This window comes from Delphinus delphis, chromosome 20 (genome assembly GCF_949987515.2).
Source record: "Delphinus delphis chromosome 20, mDelDel1.2, whole genome shotgun sequence".
Classification (NCBI taxonomy): domain Eukaryota; kingdom Metazoa; phylum Chordata; class Mammalia; order Artiodactyla; family Delphinidae; genus Delphinus; species Delphinus delphis.
Window position 1 is genome coordinate 8,106,747 of NC_082702.1, and position 18,140 is coordinate 8,124,886.

General features: G+C 54.2%; 1 protein-coding gene across 1 annotated transcript in view; it reads right to left on the reverse strand.

Moving 5' to 3' along the window:
* GRIN2D (glutamate ionotropic receptor NMDA type subunit 2D) overlaps window positions 1–16,676 on the reverse strand; it is a 28,979-nt gene extending 12,303 nt beyond the window's left edge. The window contains exons 1-9 of the mRNA XM_060000512.1: window positions 16,212–16,676; window positions 12,113–12,732; window positions 7,968–8,082; window positions 7,357–7,568; window positions 6,922–7,090; window positions 6,253–6,406; window positions 3,689–3,814; window positions 3,255–3,484; window positions 1,901–2,061 (exon numbers count right to left, since the gene is read on the reverse strand). Of these exons, the coding sequence (XP_059856495.1) occupies window positions 1,901–2,061; window positions 3,255–3,484; window positions 3,689–3,814; window positions 6,253–6,406; window positions 6,922–7,090; window positions 7,357–7,568; window positions 7,968–8,082; window positions 12,113–12,732; window positions 16,212–16,676 (2,252 nt within the window). The remainder of the gene's footprint in view (window positions 1–1,900; window positions 2,062–3,254; window positions 3,485–3,688; window positions 3,815–6,252; window positions 6,407–6,921; window positions 7,091–7,356; window positions 7,569–7,967; window positions 8,083–12,112; window positions 12,733–16,211) is intronic.
* Between the last annotated feature and the right edge of the window lie 1,464 nt (window positions 16,677–18,140).

Consider the following 18,140-nt stretch of genomic DNA (forward strand, 5'->3'; position numbering starts at 1 on the left):
AAAAATAAAAACAATTTTAAAATATTTCATAAATGAAAAAAATAAAATCACTCATCCACCCCCCAAAAAAAGAAAAATATTACATATGTGGCTCCCCAGCTCTGCTCTAGAAAAAAGGTGGAGGAAATGCCTGGAAATATGAATAAGGAGGGGGAGAGGAGAGATCTTCACTTTTTACCTTATTATTTTTAACAAGTGTGTTAGGTAAATAAAACCTTTGAAGAGAAGGGGGAAAGAGATTTGGGAAGGGGAAACCTCGTTCATGAAGATTGGGAATGTGAAGGCAAAGGGTGCCAGGCAGAGAAAGGGGGTGTCTTCAAGCAGGGGAGCCCTGGGAAGGGGGCTGAGGGGGTCCATCGGGCTTCACAGCTGAAGGAAAGATAGGAGGAAGGGTGTTCTGGAAACAAGCTTGAGGCTTTGTTCCCCACAGCTTCCCGGGCATCTTTGAGAACCTGCGTGGAGCAGGGAACCACGTGACATGTCCCAACAATTCTAATCAAGACTGAGGGGTAAAAAAGATCCAGTTACAACTGGCACCTGCAGGGGTCAGCAGAGAGTGGGCCTGGGGGAAAGGTGTCAGGAGGGCAATACAGCTTCTGACTAACTGGTCCCTCTGATGTCCCCCTCCATTCATTCTCCACATGGAGGCCAGAGGGGGCATTTACAAACAGAAATCTGATCACATCGCTCCCCTACTTAATGGCCCCCTTTCCCATGGCTTCTCACTGCCCTTCAAATAAAACCCAGCGCTGACCTTGGCCTCAGGGGTCACACCCTGTGTTCTACTCTCATCTACCCTCCAAACTGAGCTCTAACTGAGCTCACCACCCTTCAGCCATGATGGCTTCTTGCTGTTCCTCTAAGAAGCCAAGACCGCTCGGGGCTCAGACCCTTTGCCTGCAAGGCTAGGCAAGTCCACCTAGCTAAGGAGGAGTCCCTCACCTCCTTCTGGGCTCTGTTCCAGTTACCTCCCCCAGAGGCCTGCCCTCAACACCCTGGTGAATACACCCCAGCTCAGTCACACTCTAGCTCACAATCACTTTCTGAAATGGTCATGCTGATTTTTCTGTTTGCATGTTTCTTGTTAATTTCCTACCTCTAGGTCTTAAGCTTGCTGTGGGCAGGAATTGTGATCTGTTTGTTCATTGCCTGGCATGGAGCTGAGGCTAAGAAAATAAATGCATGCTGAATGACTAAATCAATGAGGGACGGGGAGAGGCAGTCATTGTGCTTAGCTTTGTTGTAACCTTGGACTGCACTTTGGGGCCAGAACTGAACTTTTCCCCATGATTTGGGAAACTGATGTTAAAAAAATATATATATATATCTACAAGTATTGATTCCAGTGAGTTCAGATCTAAGGATGATGATGATGGTAGTAATAATAATAATAACAGCAAATACCTACAGTGTGCCAGGCACTGTTCTAAGTGTTTTGCATGGATTAACTAATAATAATAACTATAATAATATAATTTAATAATAATGACTATAATAATATATTAAATAATAATAACTATAACAATTCTTATAAAAAACTTATGAGGTGGGTTCTCTTGTCATCCCCATTTTACAAAGGAGGAAACTGAGGCTCAGAGAGGTTGAGTAACTTGCCCAAGGTCACACAGCCAAGAAGGGACAAAGCCAGGATCTGAACCCTGGTAGTCTGGCTCCATAATTCATAACCACTGGCTCTCTGAAAATATCCTAAGGCTACTACTCCCAGAAGGCGGAGTTCATTCCCACCCTCAATGACCTCTGCCCTCCAAGCTGACCCACCCCGGGCTGACCTCTGAGGCTGATGAACAACCCCTGACCCCTTGCCATCTCCAAGCCTCCTCAGGGGCCCCAGCAGCCCCACTCCCTACCCCCCACCTCCCGGCCCCCAGTCTGCGCTGACCCTGCCTTGAGCTGAGTGAGCGCTTCCTCTACGCGGGGCTGGTTGTAGCGCACCATGTAACTGTGCATGTCGGGGTAGTTGCTGCGGATGTTCTTCTCTGTGGACCCGTTGGGCACCGTCCCAAACTTCAGGGGCGGGTACTGCTCCTGGGGCCGCTGGAACTGGGGCAGAATGGGGAGTCATTAGGGCACCCCCCCAGGGGGCATTTGGGTCAAGATGTCCTCAACCAGCTGCTCCATTCTGGGGGACACTGGCAGACACCCCAGTCCAGAAGTGTTTCTCACACTTGCTCGCCATGACCCATGGAAACACTACTCTTCACCCATCACATACATCCGCAGTTATCTGTACGTATGTATGCAGATATGTATACATACACATGCGCACACACAGTTAGGAGTAATATTGAAATATTTAATCCCCAGTATGGGCTGATCATGGTCCAATCAGAAAAGACACAGGCAACAAATCTCCAGACAGGTCCCAGAGGCCCCTGATGGGCCAGGCATTAACCCTTAACTTGCTGGATCATGAGAGGTCCCTGGGGCAGGGGCTGGCATGGCATCGGCTGGGGGCAGTTGCTAACAGTTCCCAATCTGTTCAGAAATAGTTCACTATTTTAACAACAGACCCAGCCAGATAGGTGTGTGCTGGCCTAATGTCGGGTGTCTACATGACTAAAACAAAAGTTTCATACAACCATACTCACCCTGATTACCTAAAATGCAGTCAAACATATTTTTTATGCTATTCTAATCCATTCCATTAAAAAAAAAATGTCTGTTGTAATCCATTGAATTGGTTCCTTAACCTTCTAATAGGTCATGACACCCAGTTAACCACGTTAGTCTCAAAATGTGCTGTGCAGACCACCAGTCCATGAACGAACTGTGATCCGTGATGAGGTAAGTACAGAAACTGAGAGAGTCAAGCTATTTGACAGAATAATTTTACGTCTGTTGAACCTAATAAAGATGTGGGTTGGAATTTTGCACGTCTTGGTTTTAAATTTTATTTTACTTTTCCAGTAATTCCTTTCTATCATATTTTATAAAAGCACTGGTCTCCACTGGATTAGAAATGTCAAAAATTAGCCCTTCATCACAGTTTGAGAAGCACTGATCTAGAATATTCCATTTGGCACTCCTGCCCCTAGAATATTTGGGGATACTCTCTTCTCCTTGGAATACTTAAATAGTTCTTTGTGAAACATAACCATTTTCCTCCAGAGTATTCCATTCTACCATTCTGGGACTCTTTCGAGGAACAGACCCCCCACGAATCCCCCCCCCCTTCCCCCGCCATCTGCCACCTACAACCTCAGCCAATTCCCTCCCTCCCCAAACACACATACCTTTCGGTCACTGAGCCCAGACACGGTATCCACATACTCCTCCTGGATCATGAAGGCGGCCAGGTTGGCTGTGTAGCTGGCGAGGAAGATGACGGCGAAGAAAGCCCACACCAGCACCATGATTTTGCTGGTAGTCCCCCGGGGGTTCTCCACAGGCACCGAGTTATTGAACACCAGGGCCCAGAGCAGCCAGATGGATTTCCCAATGGTGAAAGTTGAGCCGCCAGGGCCTGCAGGGGGCCAGGAGGGGGACATGGACCCCAAATCCCTTATGCTCAATGAGGGAGCAGAAAGAACTACAATTCATTCCCAGTGGCCCCTGAGGCCCCTGTTGCCTCAGGAGACCACAACTCTATCCCAGGGGCTGTTGGGAAACGTAGTTCTATCTGTGGTCCAGGCACTCCGAGGTAGGGTGATGGAGGAAGGGGACTCACGTTTGCCCGTGGCCAGGCTGCGGTTGTAGCCGACGGGACTGAGGTACTCAAAGATGAAAACGGTGACAGCGACCACAGTGAGGCACATGACGAACATCATCACCCACACGGCAGGGCTGTATGGCTCTAAGGGCAAGGGGGTGTGTGGCCATGACTCAGCTAAGCCAAGGCTTGGGTGCCCACAGACATGTGAACAGGGTACAGCCCAGATCTGACCCCGTCCTACTCTGCCCCCTTCTTGGGGACAGACTCATTGCCCACCCAGACCCCTGGCAGGGGTGGCGGGGCAGTCTCTCCCAAAGAAAATCATCTCAATCATTTCTGTGATTTCAACCACCATATAGAAACTATCTCCTAATTATGTTTCCTGAGCCCCAGACCTGTTTCTCCACCTCCCCCTGGCAATCCCTCCAGGCCATTCATGTCCCACACGGAGCCCAGCACCGACTCCCAGCCTCCCCACCCTGGGAGTTCCCTGTCCATCCAGTCACCGCCCAGACCCTCCCTCCCGCATTTGCCACCCTCACTCCCTCCTTCCCTCCCCCTCACCAGCATCCTGTCAGTCCCCAGCCCTATCCTCCTGTCCTGCCCCCACCCACCCCCACCTCGGCCTTTCCTCTCCATTCCCTCTGCCAACACTGCTCAGGCCACATCCTGTCCCCTGGACCATCTCCTCATCCTGTCCTCTCCAGCCCTTCCCCCCACCACGGCCCTAGAAGCTCTTTCTACACCCAGAGATGACCTGGCCTCTCCCCAGCTCACAGACTTCTGTGGCTCCCCAGTGCCCCCAGGACAAAGTCCCTGCCTCTCAGACTTGTTTCCACTCTCGTCTCTGGACTGATCATTTTTTCAAGAACCCATTGCTTTAACCACCCAGAACTCACAGTTCCCCAAACAAGCTACATCCTCTCTGCCTCTTTCTCAATAGCTCCCCTACCAGAGGCACCACCCTGACCTGTCCATCAGCCAAACCTGAGTTCCTGCATCCCCTCCTCACACTGCTTCCGGGAGTTCACTGACAACAAACCCAAATCACTCTTTCTTGAGATCAGTACCCGGGATTTGACCTTCCTGGGCCAAGTGTAAGCGGCCAGGACTGCCCCTGTCACAGTAGGGTCACAGCCTGGATTGTCACAGCAGTATCTGGGGACACGCCTGTCGCCTCCACTGGGCCACGTGATGGGGCATAAACATGACCTTGTCACTCCCTTTCTGAAAGCAGGGGCCCCACGTGGTGCCTGTCAGGGTGCCCTGCAGAGACCTTGGTGCAAAGAGGAGGCCACAAGAGACACCGTTGGGGAAATAGACAGAAAACAAAACACCAGAGAAGGGTTGTCCCTTTTCCTCCCAGCCCTTCCCCTTCCCAGGAGCTTTGCTCAGACTTTGGAGAGCAGGAGGGAACGGACGTGAACTGCTGCCCTTGGCTTGATGTACGCTTTCCCTTTTGTCTTCTCCAAGCTCAGTAAATGAGATCTCTACCCAATCTACCTCAAAGCCACCAACCCATTGTGTGCCAGCTTTCTAACCGCATCCTAAGCCTGTTTACTTGTCTCACCCTCTTGGCCATCTTCCTATCCTGCACCCCAAACTCACTCTGCACGGACCTCTGCAGTAGCCTCCTCATGGGCCTCCTGCATCCGCAGACCCACTAGTGGGATATCTTAAAAGCCTAAATCTGATCGTATATCCTCACACCACCGCCTGCAGTTAAAAGCCTTGCCATTGCAATAAAAGTAAAACCCAACCTTCCTACCATAGCAACCAAGGCCCTGCTCGATCCACCACCTGATTCCCTCTCAGCCCTCACCTCCTACCTCTCCCATGATCACTCACTTCCCCCTCCCCTGGTCACACAGGCCTCCCGATAGTTCACGAACATTCCCACCTTGGGGCCTTTGCCCTTAATGTTAATCTGCTTGGGACACTTTTCCAGCCAGATCTATGCAGGACCGGGTCACCTGCTCAGAGGGACCCGCCTGTCCACCCACAGCAACACCGATCCTATTCTTCTCTGTTTCTTCCGTCGGCTTAATTTCTCGTAGTATTCACCACCATATGAAATGATCTTGCCCATGTATATCTTTAAGAGATTGTTTTCTGTCTCCCCCATGAGGCCCTGGGAGAGCTCTTAAAGGGCAAGGTTTCCTGTGCAGCCCAGAGCCTGGCACATAGTAGGTGCTCAGTAAACATTGTTTGATGGGGCCCATGCTCATCTCTTTTCCTCATCTCATACTTATGTACAGGGGAAGATGGTTTTTGTGGGGCCTGCCGCTTATACAATTTGGAGGGTTCTCTTTAAGAAACAAGAAAATAAAATTATGAATACAAGACCAGGTACAGGGCCTTGAAGGGGTTGTGCAGGAGAAGGCTTCTGAAGCTCAGACTTTCTTAGCTTCATTGTAAAATTGCTTCTGGTGGGGGAAATTCTCCCATTTTACAGGTTAGGGAACTGAGGCCCTCAGTTCACCAGAGTCACCCTGCTGGTACAAGCAATAGCAGGATGGGAAATGGACACACAGCTGCCCCCAAACCCCACCCCTTGCCATTCCAGGACCTGGGCTCACCGAGAAAGGCCGAGGGGGACACAGTGCCATTGCTACGCGCCACCATAACGCTGATGCCTGTCTCCACGAAGGGGACGGAGAAATCCACTATCTCGGACCGCTCCTCGTTGATGGTGAGAGAGCCAATGGCCATGTCCGCGCGCTGGTAGAACACCTGGGAGTGAGGACAGGGAGGGAGTGAGGGAACACGGCTGGCTCAGGACAAAGACGGGTCCCAGGAGGAGACCAGTGACAGGATGATAGAAAGGGCTAGGAGGATGGCGGGGTGGATGAGGGGGACGCAGGCAGAATGGGGCAGGAAAGGTGGAGGTGAGTGTCGAGAACAAGAGTGGGAAGAAGTGGCCTCCTGCTGTATCCTCCTCCCCCAGCAAACCTCTGAAAGTTTTGGGCTCCATCCTCCAGGCCCCGCCCCCTTTTCCTAATAGTTCCACCCTCCGAGCCCCGCCTCCTCCGCCCCAAGTGTCCTTCCTCCTGGCCCGGCCCCTCCGTCAAGGTGGGTCCTCCTCGTGGCCCCGCCCCTTCAAATCCAGGCTTCTCACCTTCGGCCACGCCCCTTCATAGTCCCGCCCCCTCAGAAGCCTGACCCAGCCGCTTCTCGGCCCTGACCTGGTCCCGACTCCGCCCCCCACCTGTCTTGTCCCGCCCCCACCCTGTCCCCGCCCACCTCACCTCCCCGATCATGCCGTTCCAGACACCATCAATCTTTTTGCCGTGCTTGCCGTTGGTGACCAGGTAGAGGTCATAGCTGAAGCCGATGGTGTGCGCCAGCCGCTTCAGAATGTCGATGCAGAAGCCCTTGCAGCACCGCTTTTCTGGGCGGGGGGCGTCCGGCGGAGGGCTGCGGGGAGCGAGCAGGCTTGGGGATGTTGGGGATCCCTGCGCCCCCCCCCCCCGCGCCTTATGGAGGGAGGGACGAGCAGCCGCTAAAACTATGGTGGGCATCGCTTTCTGGGGAAACTGAGGCTCAAAGGAATTACATGACTTGTCCAAGGTCACCAAGCTGGACGGCTTTCTGGGTCCCAAGGGAGGAGGGGGCTGGGGCTAGGACTACTAGGCTTCAAGAGAGAATTGTGAAGCTGGAACTTCTGGATCCGGGGCTGTCACCTGTGGGTGCGGTTGAGCTGGCTCCGGCAGGGGACGGAGTCTCGGATGCAAGTGCCACTGATGGGGTCGGCGGGCTCCACAATGACGAAAGGCCTCTCTTCCAGCGTGGCCACGGTGAGGTGCTGCGTGTCATCAACTGGCTGCAGGAAGCGGCCATAGCGGGACCACAGCGGGTACTTGAGGCGGAGAGTCTGCTGCTCCCAGCTGCCCACCTTGGCCAAGAGCAGGGGATTCAGGCTTCCTGAGGGGGACTTTCTAGAATGTTCTGGCCTCCATGGCCTGCCTTCCTCGTAGCCGCGAGCTCCCAGCTCCTTCTCCCTCAGATCCAGGAGTCTGGGCGTCCTCCCCCACCTGTCCCTTGGACCCAGGAACCCTTTCCTCCTTCAGACCCACGAGTCTGGGCTTTCTTCTACCAGAATCCAGGGGTCTGGATTCCCAGTCCTTCCCCTTAGGACCTAGAAGTCCAGGCTCCCAGCCCCTTCCTCCGTCAGAGGCCGGAATGCAGGGCCTCAGCCCCCACCTCTGCCAGGAGTCTAGGTCCTCATTGCTTCTTCCCCAGGACCCAGGAATCCAGGCCCTCTCCCGTGCCTGAGGTCAGCGCCAGGACTCACCACCTCCCACGTCCTGTCTCGGGTGAGGGAGATGACCACCAGGGAGGGGTTCACCAGGAAGCCATCCTCATTGAAGGAGTAATCCCGGTTATCCCAGGTAATGTTCATGAAGTACCTGCCCAGCAGGAAGGGAGGGGACACGTGGGGGCCTGAACTGCACCTTGGCAGCTGAAGGCCGAGAAAGTCCCCTGTCTACTGACCAACCCCAGCGCCCAGTGTGAATCTCTCCTCTAAGTTCTGGAAAACCCAAATGCGCCTCTCCTCTGCTAGGCACTCTCCCTTGGCAGCTCGGTGCCTCCAGGACCAGGTCCCAGACCCTCAGCCTGGGTTTGAGGCTCTAGGGGACCCACCTGCCTCTGCAGCCCGATCTCTGATCACTGCCCACCGTCAAACTCTCTCCGCCCAAACCCTTTTTCTGCCCCACAAATACTGAATGCAGGGTGTCCCCCAAAATATCAAGTGGTTTTCTATCTCTAGGCTTTTGTAGGTGCTTTTCTCTCTGCCTAGAAAAAAACCCTTGGACTTCCCTGGTGGTCCAGTGGTTAAGACTCTGCGCTTGCACTGCAGTGGGTACGGGTTCGATCCCTGGACGGGGAAGTTCCACATGCCGTGCAGCACGGCCCAAGAAAAAGAAAAAAACCCTTATTCTCTCCCTCCTCATCCTGACTGGTTCTTAGGTGTTCAAGACTCAGCTCACGTGTCCCTTCTTCTGGACAGAAGCCCCAGGAGGTCTCTGGACTCCCAGGTATCTCTATTATACAATGGCACCCTGTGCGCTGAATGCTTGTCACATCACCCGGGTCACTGGACCAGACCCTCAGCTGCCATCCTTGCCTCCTCGCTTCCCCCAACCCAGGCCACCAGTCCCCAAGCCCCGTCCTTCCTGCCCCTGGGATATCTCTGCCCCATCCCCTCCTCTCTGTCCCCACAGCCCTCCTGGACCCCTACCCCAGCCTCCAACTTGGCCTCCAGCCTCCAATCTTTCTCCTCCAGTCTGTCCCCCCCCCACACCGGAGAGGTCTTTCTATACCCCAAACTGACTCCACCTCTCCCCTGCTCATAGCCCACCCATGGCTCCCCAGTGCCCCAGAACAAAGTCCAAGCCTCTCAACCTCCCATTCAAGGCCCTCGCGGCCTGGGCCTCTCCACCTAACCAGCCTCATCATTCCCAACCCCTAATTCTCCACCCTGAGCTATTGTGGTCTCATCAACCTGCCCAGGTTTTTCTCCCCTCTGGTCTTTTGCCCAATGCTCTTCCCCCTGCCTGGATTATCTATTTCTGGTGGACTCCCAACTGCCCTTGCAATCAAATCTAAACCCCTAACCTGGCCTCAATGCCCTACCTGAGCTGGGCCCCATGTTACTCCACCATACGCTGCCCACTTGCCCACTGTGCTCCAGGCACACTGGCTTTATTTCAGGCAATTCCAGCCTCAGGGCCTTTGTACCTGCTGTTTCCCCTCCCTCTCTTTACTCAGATCTTCAGATAGTTGGCACTCTCTCTCTCTCTCTCTCTCTCTCTCTTTTCTGGCTGTGCTGCGCGGCTTGTGGGATTTTAGTTCCCCAACCAGGGATTGGAACCTGGGTCCTCGGCAGTGAGAGCATCAAGTCCTAATCACTGGACCTCCAGGGAATTCCCTTGGATCTTTCTCTTTATCCTTTTTTTTTTTTTTTTCCCGCTGTACGCGGGCCTCTCACTGCTGTGGCCTCTCCCGCTGCAGAGCACAGGCTCGGGACGCGCAGGCTCAGTGGCCATGGCTCACAGGCCCAGCCGCTCCGCGGCATGTGGGATCTTCCCGGACTGGGGCACGAACCCACGTCCCCTGCATCGGCAGGCGGACTCTCAACCACTGCGCCACCAGGGAAGCTCTCTTTTTTTTTTTTAACCTCCAAATTTCACCTACTTGAAAAGGCCTTTCCTGACGACGTCACCTGACCTAGCACCATAGACGTTTGTTATACATTCTACCTGCTTTATTATCATCTCAGAAGTTATTACCTGCTGATGTTTTTTTCCTTTCTTTTCTTGTCTGTGCACTGATTGTCTCACCTATGAGACTGTAAGCTCTGTGAGAGCAGAGGCCTTGTTCAACATTATACCCTGTTCATAAAGCAGGGCTTGGCACACCACAGACTCTTGACAAAGGGCTTTTCAATGAATGAGTGGATGAATGAAAGAGCAGTTTATTCTTCAGGTCTCAACTTAGAAACCACCTCCTCCTGGAAACCTCCCTGACTCCGTAGCCTGACCCATGACTTGTATAGCCTAGTTTGGAAGGTTGACTGGGACCAACACAATTCTTCTCCTGGAAGGAAGTTAGCTGTGAGATTTGGAGGCATGGGTGATGGACAGGATGGGCTGAAATGATGAGTATCATGAAGGAACAGAAATTCTGGGTAAGCAGAACTGGACAGCCCCTGGGAGTGGCAAGCCTGAGACAGAGATAGAGATAGAGATGGAGATGAAGATGGTGATGAAGATGGAGATGGTGATGGTGATGGAGAAGGGGAGGGAGAAAGATAGATACACACACACACACACACACACACACACACACACACACACACACAGAAGCAGAGAAGATCAGAAAGAGAGAATCAGAATGAATTGAAAGAGTAGCTGGAATTGAGGAATTGGCCTCAATTCCTGATGTCTGGGTTTCTGTGCATGTTTGTCTTTCCAATAAACCCCTCTTTCCCCGAGGAAACTTGAATGAGACTCTGCTTCCTGCAACCAAAAATGTCCTGGCTTTTCAGTACTCTCCCCAGTGCTCCCACAAAGTCCGTGCAACTTCCATTATTGCAAATAACATGCTGTGTTGTCATTATCCCATCCCTGTCTGCTACCCCTACAGGACCCTGTGTTCTTTCAAGAGAAGTCCATGGTCTTATTCATCTCTGCGTTCCCAGTGCCCAGCATGAGCCCTAGTTCCTAGCGGGCGCTCAGTAAGTATTTATGAACAAGGGATGCTTTTCTCATCCTCTTGCCCCTGGATCCCGATTCCCAACTCCCCACCTCCCCAATTCTCAATTCTCCTCCCTTAGGCTTTCTTCCCCACCCATCGCCCCTTCCCAAACTCAGTCCATCCTCATTTCAGCATTAAAGTCCTCTCCTTCCACTGTCTGTCACCAAACTCATCAAGTTCTCACTCCCAAAGCTTCCTGGGGTGGAGATGCTGTTTCCCACCAAATCCTGGTCTCCTCTTCTAAAACAATCATGTGTCAGCTGGGCACACACCTGCCCAGCTAGAATTGACATTTCCCACATTCCCCGAAATTCCTTGCAGCTAGCCCAGGGCATGGGCAGGTGATATTCAAACTCTAACAATCAGTGCAGCACAGGCACTACCCAATCAGAATCGATGTCTAGCCAATCTGCATGGATGTGGCAGTACACAACCAATAAGTCAGTCCTGGCCCAGTGACTACGTTCTCACCGATGGGATGTAAGACTCGTCCCTTCCACCTCACTGGCCATAAAGGAAATGGCTTGTTCACCTCCTCACTTTCCCCCTTTTCACGCACTAGAATTCAGACATGGCCTACAACCCAGCTTCGACTGTGCGGAAAGGAGATGGCAGAGCAACAAGGTGGGAGGGTCCTGAGTCCCTGAATGACCACATGGAGCGATGGAGTCTCCTGATAGCCTGAATCGTGCACCTCTGGATTATTAAGTGAGAGAGGAACAAACTTCTACCTTGTTTGGGACATTGGATTGTCGGGTCTTTTTGTTACTGAAGTTCAACTCCTAGTCTAACTAGGGTACTTCACCAAATCTAAGATGCTATCAACTAGAAGACGTGTCACAGTTTTCACCTACCACAAAGGAAAAAAATGCACTGCCCATGAAACCTTGGTAGGCTATCAATTGTAAGACATGTCTTGGTTTCAAAGACATTAAACTATGCAAAAACGCGCATCCTAGAATCATGAAATATAGTAATACACTCACCGTATCTCAGGTACTTTTTTCCAAATCACCTGATTTAACCCCAGAAAGGAGACCCAATTACGCTCGTTTTACAGAAAAGGAGACTGAAGTTCTGAGAGGGGACGTGACCCATTTGAGGCCACTCAGGCACAAGTACCCCAGGTGTTCAGGCTCAGGAATCTTCCCACAGCCCTCCCAGCCCAGCCCCACTCACCTGTGTAGACTCTCCCCTCGGTGGGTGCGGTTTTGGGCGCGACAGTCATGGCCAAGTTCAGGCAGGAAGCCATAGTCACGCAGCAGGGCCTGGGCACCTCTGGCCACTACGGCCACACCAGCTGCCACACGCCGGGCCAGATCATCCCTCCAGCCTGCCGAGCGCACTGCAAACAGCCCGGCAGGCAGTGGGGCGCCTCCTGGCAGAAGAAGGGGCTCCCCAGGGGTGCCCGAGCCCCCGCCTCCAGCCAGCTGGGGCCCCACCATGAACCAGACGTAGCCAGGCCCAGTGAGGCCAGCCTCCTCGGCTGCCCGGAACACCGGCTCAGCCTCCTCACGGGCACAGAAGAGCAGGCGGATCTGCGCACTGACACTACGGAGCTGGGCGCCCAGCACGGCCTCGCCAGCCCCAGGGTCCAGCGTCAATGCCCCGCGGTGCTCCCAGCCCACCAGGCTGCCATCAGTCAGCACCTCAATGTAGGACAGGAAGGCCCGGTGGCCGGGGGCACGCGTGGTCACAGCTACAAAAGACGTCCAGTCGTATTCCTCCAGCACCTCGAAGATGACCTGAAGCTGCTGCTCTGTGGACGAGCCCAGCTGCAGGAAGGTGGAACCCTTCTCCTGCAGGGGAGGAGGAGGAAGATGTCAGGCCACCCCACGTGGAGACCTCAGCTCCCAGCAGTCAATAAGGGACCTTCAGCGACCAGTGAAGGGTTCACAGCTCCCAGGGGTCCAAAGGGGACCTCATCTCCCAGCAACTGATAAGGGCATCACAGCTCCCAACGGCCAAAGGCAGCTCACAGCTCTCAACATGGCAGGCTGACTAGCCGTTCGGCAAACACATCTTTCCTTGCTGGAGCACAGAGCTAGACCTGGGTTATGTTTAACCACAAGACTGAGTTCTAGGCTCATCCATGAAAACCTCTCCCCCCATGCACCTTACTCTTCCCTGTCTGAGGGCAGATGCAGAGGCCCCAGAGGAGAAACCTAAGGGGTTACAGAGCCACAACACGGAGGAACCTGAGTCCCTGAGTCGCGGCTTGGAGGCGAGACTGTTTGGAACAAGAACACCTGTTTGGATTTTATATGAGTGAGAAACAACCTTCTATTGGGTTAAGCCACTGAGAAGTCGGGGTTTATCTGTTACAGCAGCTAACATTACTGTAGTGGACACACTCAGCATCCTGGGAGGGAACTACAGTTCCCAGCATCCACTGAGAGGGACTGCATCTCCCAGCAGGCCATGAGGGTGCTGAAGGTAGTCTCTCCCAACTGGAGGAAGCTTTGCTGAGTAGACTTGCCCTTCTCTGCTTTTTTTCCTACCTTCCTGTCCCCTCCTTTTCTGTTTCCTTTGCTGGACTCTCTTCCTCAGTCAGAATTCTAAACATAGGGGTGCCCTTGTTTCCTCTTCTGTCCTCTCTCCCTGGTGATCTCATCCAAATCCATGGGTTTAAACACTGTCTCCTGTGCTCTCCAATATGGTAGCTACTAGCCACCCATGACTATTCACATTAAAATCAATTAAAGTTAAATAAAGCTTAGTTCCCTGGTTGCACTAACCACACGTCAAGTGCTCAACAGCTACACATGGCTGTGGCTATCATATGTGACAGAGCAGATGAAGACCACCTTCATCATTGCAGAGAATTCTATTGGACAGCCCTCGGGCCCATATCCAGACCATCTCCAAGACTTCTCGGCTCTGTTCAAAACATGACCCCAGCTGTTCAATCCTCACTACGGGCCCTGTCACGGCCCTCATGGTTACCACTCTCTTGCCTAGACGACAACAGCTTCCTAACCCATCTCGACTTCCTTTCTCGCAACTTCCATTCTCCAGACAGCAGCCAGAGTGATCTTTTCAAAATAGTAATTGGATTGCCTCCCTTCTTGGTTGAAAACCTTCCAATAATTCTACATCAGAATCAAAGCCAAAGTCCTCGCTGTGGCCCACAAGGCCCCGCATGACCTCGTCCCCGTCGCCTCTCTGACCTCATCTCCCATCACCCCAACCTCTTTGCTCTTCCTCAGACACCTCAAGTTCCTTCTGGCCTCAGGGGCTTTGCCCTTCACTGTCACCTTTCTCGGGGACACTTTTCTCCCCAGCTCCTCCCCTCCTCCGTCCTCAGGTCCAGCTCAGTTTTAACTCCTTGGGGAGGCCTCCCCTGACCACCATCTATTGAAGCCATGTCCTCGGTCATTACCTCTCCTTCAGGACCGATTTCAACTCTCTGTTATTTGTTTTTTCTGTCTCCCCATTAGAAATACAAGCTCTGTAAAAGCAGGGACCTTGTCTTTTTTTTTTTTTTTTAACCTTTCATAACTGTATTCCCCAGAACCTAAAACAGCCCTGGCACAGAATCAGCCAATAAATCTTCCAGTAATGCGATAAGACAAGCAAGTGTACTTTCTCCCTAGACATGGGCCTGCGGTTAAATGTGTACCGGTTAGGGCTGTTGTCCTGAGGGGATGAGGCCTCCCAGAATGCCATGAGAGCACTGAGGGGCCCTCACCCTTGGCAGGTGGAGGTGTGCTCAGGGGACCACATTCCCAGTATTCAATGGGGGCACAGATGCAGCTGTGAGGACCACTCTTCCATTCAGAAACACTAAAGGGACTATATTTCCCAGAAGGCAATGTGTGTGCACCTAGCAGACAGTGAAACAGAGGGGCACACATTTCTAAGCAGCAATGGAGGTACAAGGGACCACGTCTCTCCGTATGCCAAGGAGGTGGCAGCCAGGAAGTAATAAGTTCATCTCTCAGATGATCTGCCTTCAAATCTTTGGACAACCCCATGCCAAAGAGAAGAAGAAAGTTGGACAGAGATCTTTCCCAGAGTGCCCTGGACACGAGAGAACTACGAGTCCCAGCCTCCAATAGTGATCTAGTCACAAAGCCGCCGGCCCCCGCAGCAGGGAATTGGTGGAGACTTAGGCTCCACCCACTCAGGTGGCCCCATCCTCAGGCGAGTCCCACTTCTCAGTTACACTGGCTCCACCTCTGAATAGGCCCCGCCCCTGCTCAGGCACCTCCTCTTAGCTGACCACTTCTTAGTCCGCACACAGGGCTTGTTCAAATTCTGCCTTTCCCTACCAGAAGTCCACTCCAGCTGGCCCCTCCTGTGCCCTCGGGAGGCAGGCCTCTCTCCAGGCCACAGCCAGCTCCAGCCTCTGCCCCCGCCTTCCCTGTAGGCTCCTGGTTTTGACCTCTCATTGGCTGAGGCTACCTCTCTGGGGGGCCTTCATCTTTCCAGGACCACCCCCTGGATTCTTGCTTTCCAAGACTTACAGTTGGGTGAGCCCACTCCCAGACCGTCTTCCTCTCTAGACTCCGCCCCTTTAGTACAGAGCAGGGGTCCTGTCCTCCCTGGCCTCCCCTCTCACCGGCTAGCCCCGCCCCTTCCCTGACTCACCCCTTCCTTGACTGGCCTCTCCCCACTTCCTAGCTGCAGGGTTCTACCCCTCCCTCGCCCTCTCACTTAGGACACCTCTCTTTCTCATACTCGTCCTTTCACCAGATGGTTCTGTCCTCCTTCGTTGACCTTTAGACCCCATGCCCAGCTGGCCGGGGACCTCCCTTTCCCTCAGTACCTGATACCCCTCTTTCCTGGTCCCTGTTCCTGCCTTCCTGGCTCCCGCCTCCTCTCTAGCCCTCACCCATTTCTGAACCCCATTCCTTTTCAACTGACTCCCCCTCGCTGATCCCAGAGCCCACCCCTCACTGCGACCTTGCCATCTCAGGCGTGTCCCTTCTCGTTCCCAGTCCCCGCCCCTCACTGGCCGGCCCCGCCTCTTCCCCAGATCCCACCCCCTCCCCGATTCACCTCTCTTGCAGCCTCTCAACTCTTCCCGTAGCCTGATCACCCCAGACCCTGCTTCTAGATGATTCCCCGGCACACTCCGTTCCGCCTATAGACCACGCCCCTCCAAGTCAGCCCCGCCTCTTACTTAGACCTGACCCTTACACGTGTCCCCACCGCATCCCCGATGGGGGCCCTCAGGGCTGGCCCCGCCCCCTTACAACCCCGCCCACCCACGACGGGCCCCGGCTCCGCCCCTCAGCCTCTGGCCCCCGCCCCGCCCGCGGGTTGCGCGCACCTTGGGCGTGAGCACGAGCGCGGCGCCGCCGTGCACGGCCACGATGGGCAGCGAAGTCTGCGCCGACAGGAAGTCAAGGATGGGCGCGACGGCGGGCGCGCGCGAGTCGTCCTCGAAGACGACGCCGTGCACCCTCAGCCCCGACAGCAGGTCGCAGAGCTGCAGCACGAGGCTGCGTGGGTCCGAGCCGTTGAGCACCAGCGCCACCGGCCGCACGTCCAGGCCCGGGCTGCGCACGGCTGCCGCCACGGCCGGGCCCAGTCGCGCCGCCTCGGTCGCGTACGCAGGCCCCGAGAACACGAGCGCCACGTTGAGAGGTCGCGCCCCGCCGGGGCCCCCGCCAGGCCCGCCGGCCCCGCCCGGCCCCGGCACCTCGTCCGGGAACGGGCTGGCGCACGCCAGCGCCAGCAGCAGCAGCATCTTAGCGGGGCCCCGAGGGCCGCGGGGGCCACCAGCGCCGCGCATCGCCTGCGGGCCCTGCCGGGCGGCCTCTAAGCACGCAGGCACGCGGGGAGGGACACGGAGGAGGGTGGGACGCAGAGACGGGGAGACACGGGGAGCAGAGAGAGATACGAATGAGAGACACAGAGATGGAAAGACAGGGAGACAAGGTATAGGAAGAGATACAGGGAGAAGGGGAGATACAAGGAGACAGGGACTCAGGTAGAAGTGAGAAAGGTTGGGGTGATAGAGGGAGAGACACGGACAGAGAGATACGAGGCAAAGGGAGAGATACAGAAGCAAAGGAGAGACAGAGACCGAGGGAGAGATACAGAGGCAAAGAGAGTGGAGGTGGGTAATGGGGACAGAGAAGATATAGTGGTAGGGAGAAGACAGAGACAAGGTAGGAAGGGGGAGGACAATGAGACAGGACAGATGGGAAACAGACCCACAGAGATGGGATCAGAACAGGAGCAGAGAGAGACCCAGGAAGATAGGAAGAGATGAAAACAGTCACAGAGAGATGGTCAGGGAGAGAGAGTGACGGGGAGAAGGAGGGAGATGGAAGGAGAAACAGACAGGGATAGAGAGGCTCAGAGTAACAGAGGCAGAGAGAGATAAGGCGGAGTGACAGGTACAGGGAGGGAATGAGAGGCAGGAGTGATGCAGAGATAGATGAAGGAAGGTGGGAGACATAAGAGGAACGAGAAAGTTGGACAGAGAGAGGAAGATGGAAAGAAGCCCAGGAAGACGGAGACAGAGACCCCACAGCCACCAAGAGACACGCACACAAGAGACAGAGAAACAGGCAAAATCAGAGATTGCGCGAGAAGGCAGGCAGAGCAGACAGAAAACACAGGAAGACAGAAATAGCGAGGCAAAGAGCAAGACCCCCGCCAGGGAGGTGCCCAGCACAGACATGAAAGGAAGGCCAGGAAGGCGAGTGGCAGGAGGGATCAAAAATAAAAGGAAGAAAAAGTGAAGGGGAACAAAAAAAGAGAAAGGGAAAAGGGGTCAGGTGTGTGGGGGGAGAGAGAGAGAAAAAGAAATTAGTGGGGCATCCTGCGGAGAGAATATGCCCCCCACGACCTTACCCCTCCATTTGAGCACAACCCCCAACCCACTTTTGGCCCCTTATTCCTGTCCCTGTCCCCCCATTCTCAATGACAGCTAGAAAGAGTCATGGCCCAGTCTGAGCCGCGGGGTTGGGGGGCACAGCTGTGGAGAGCTGGGGGGAGCGGGGGTCCCTGGCTCCCAGCCCAGAGCAATTTAGTAAATGAGAGGCAATACAGCGTCTCTTCCTGTGTCCCTGTTGAATACTAGCTGCTTGGGGTGGTCAGGCTGGGAGCCCAGACTCCTGGCTCCTGGATCTGAGGGAGCAGGGCACTGGGGGCCTGAACTCCTGGTTCTCAGGATTTAGAGCCTACAGAAGGGGCTTCTCGAAGGGGTGAGGGTCCAGACAAGGAAGGGTTCACTCTTTACTGTCAA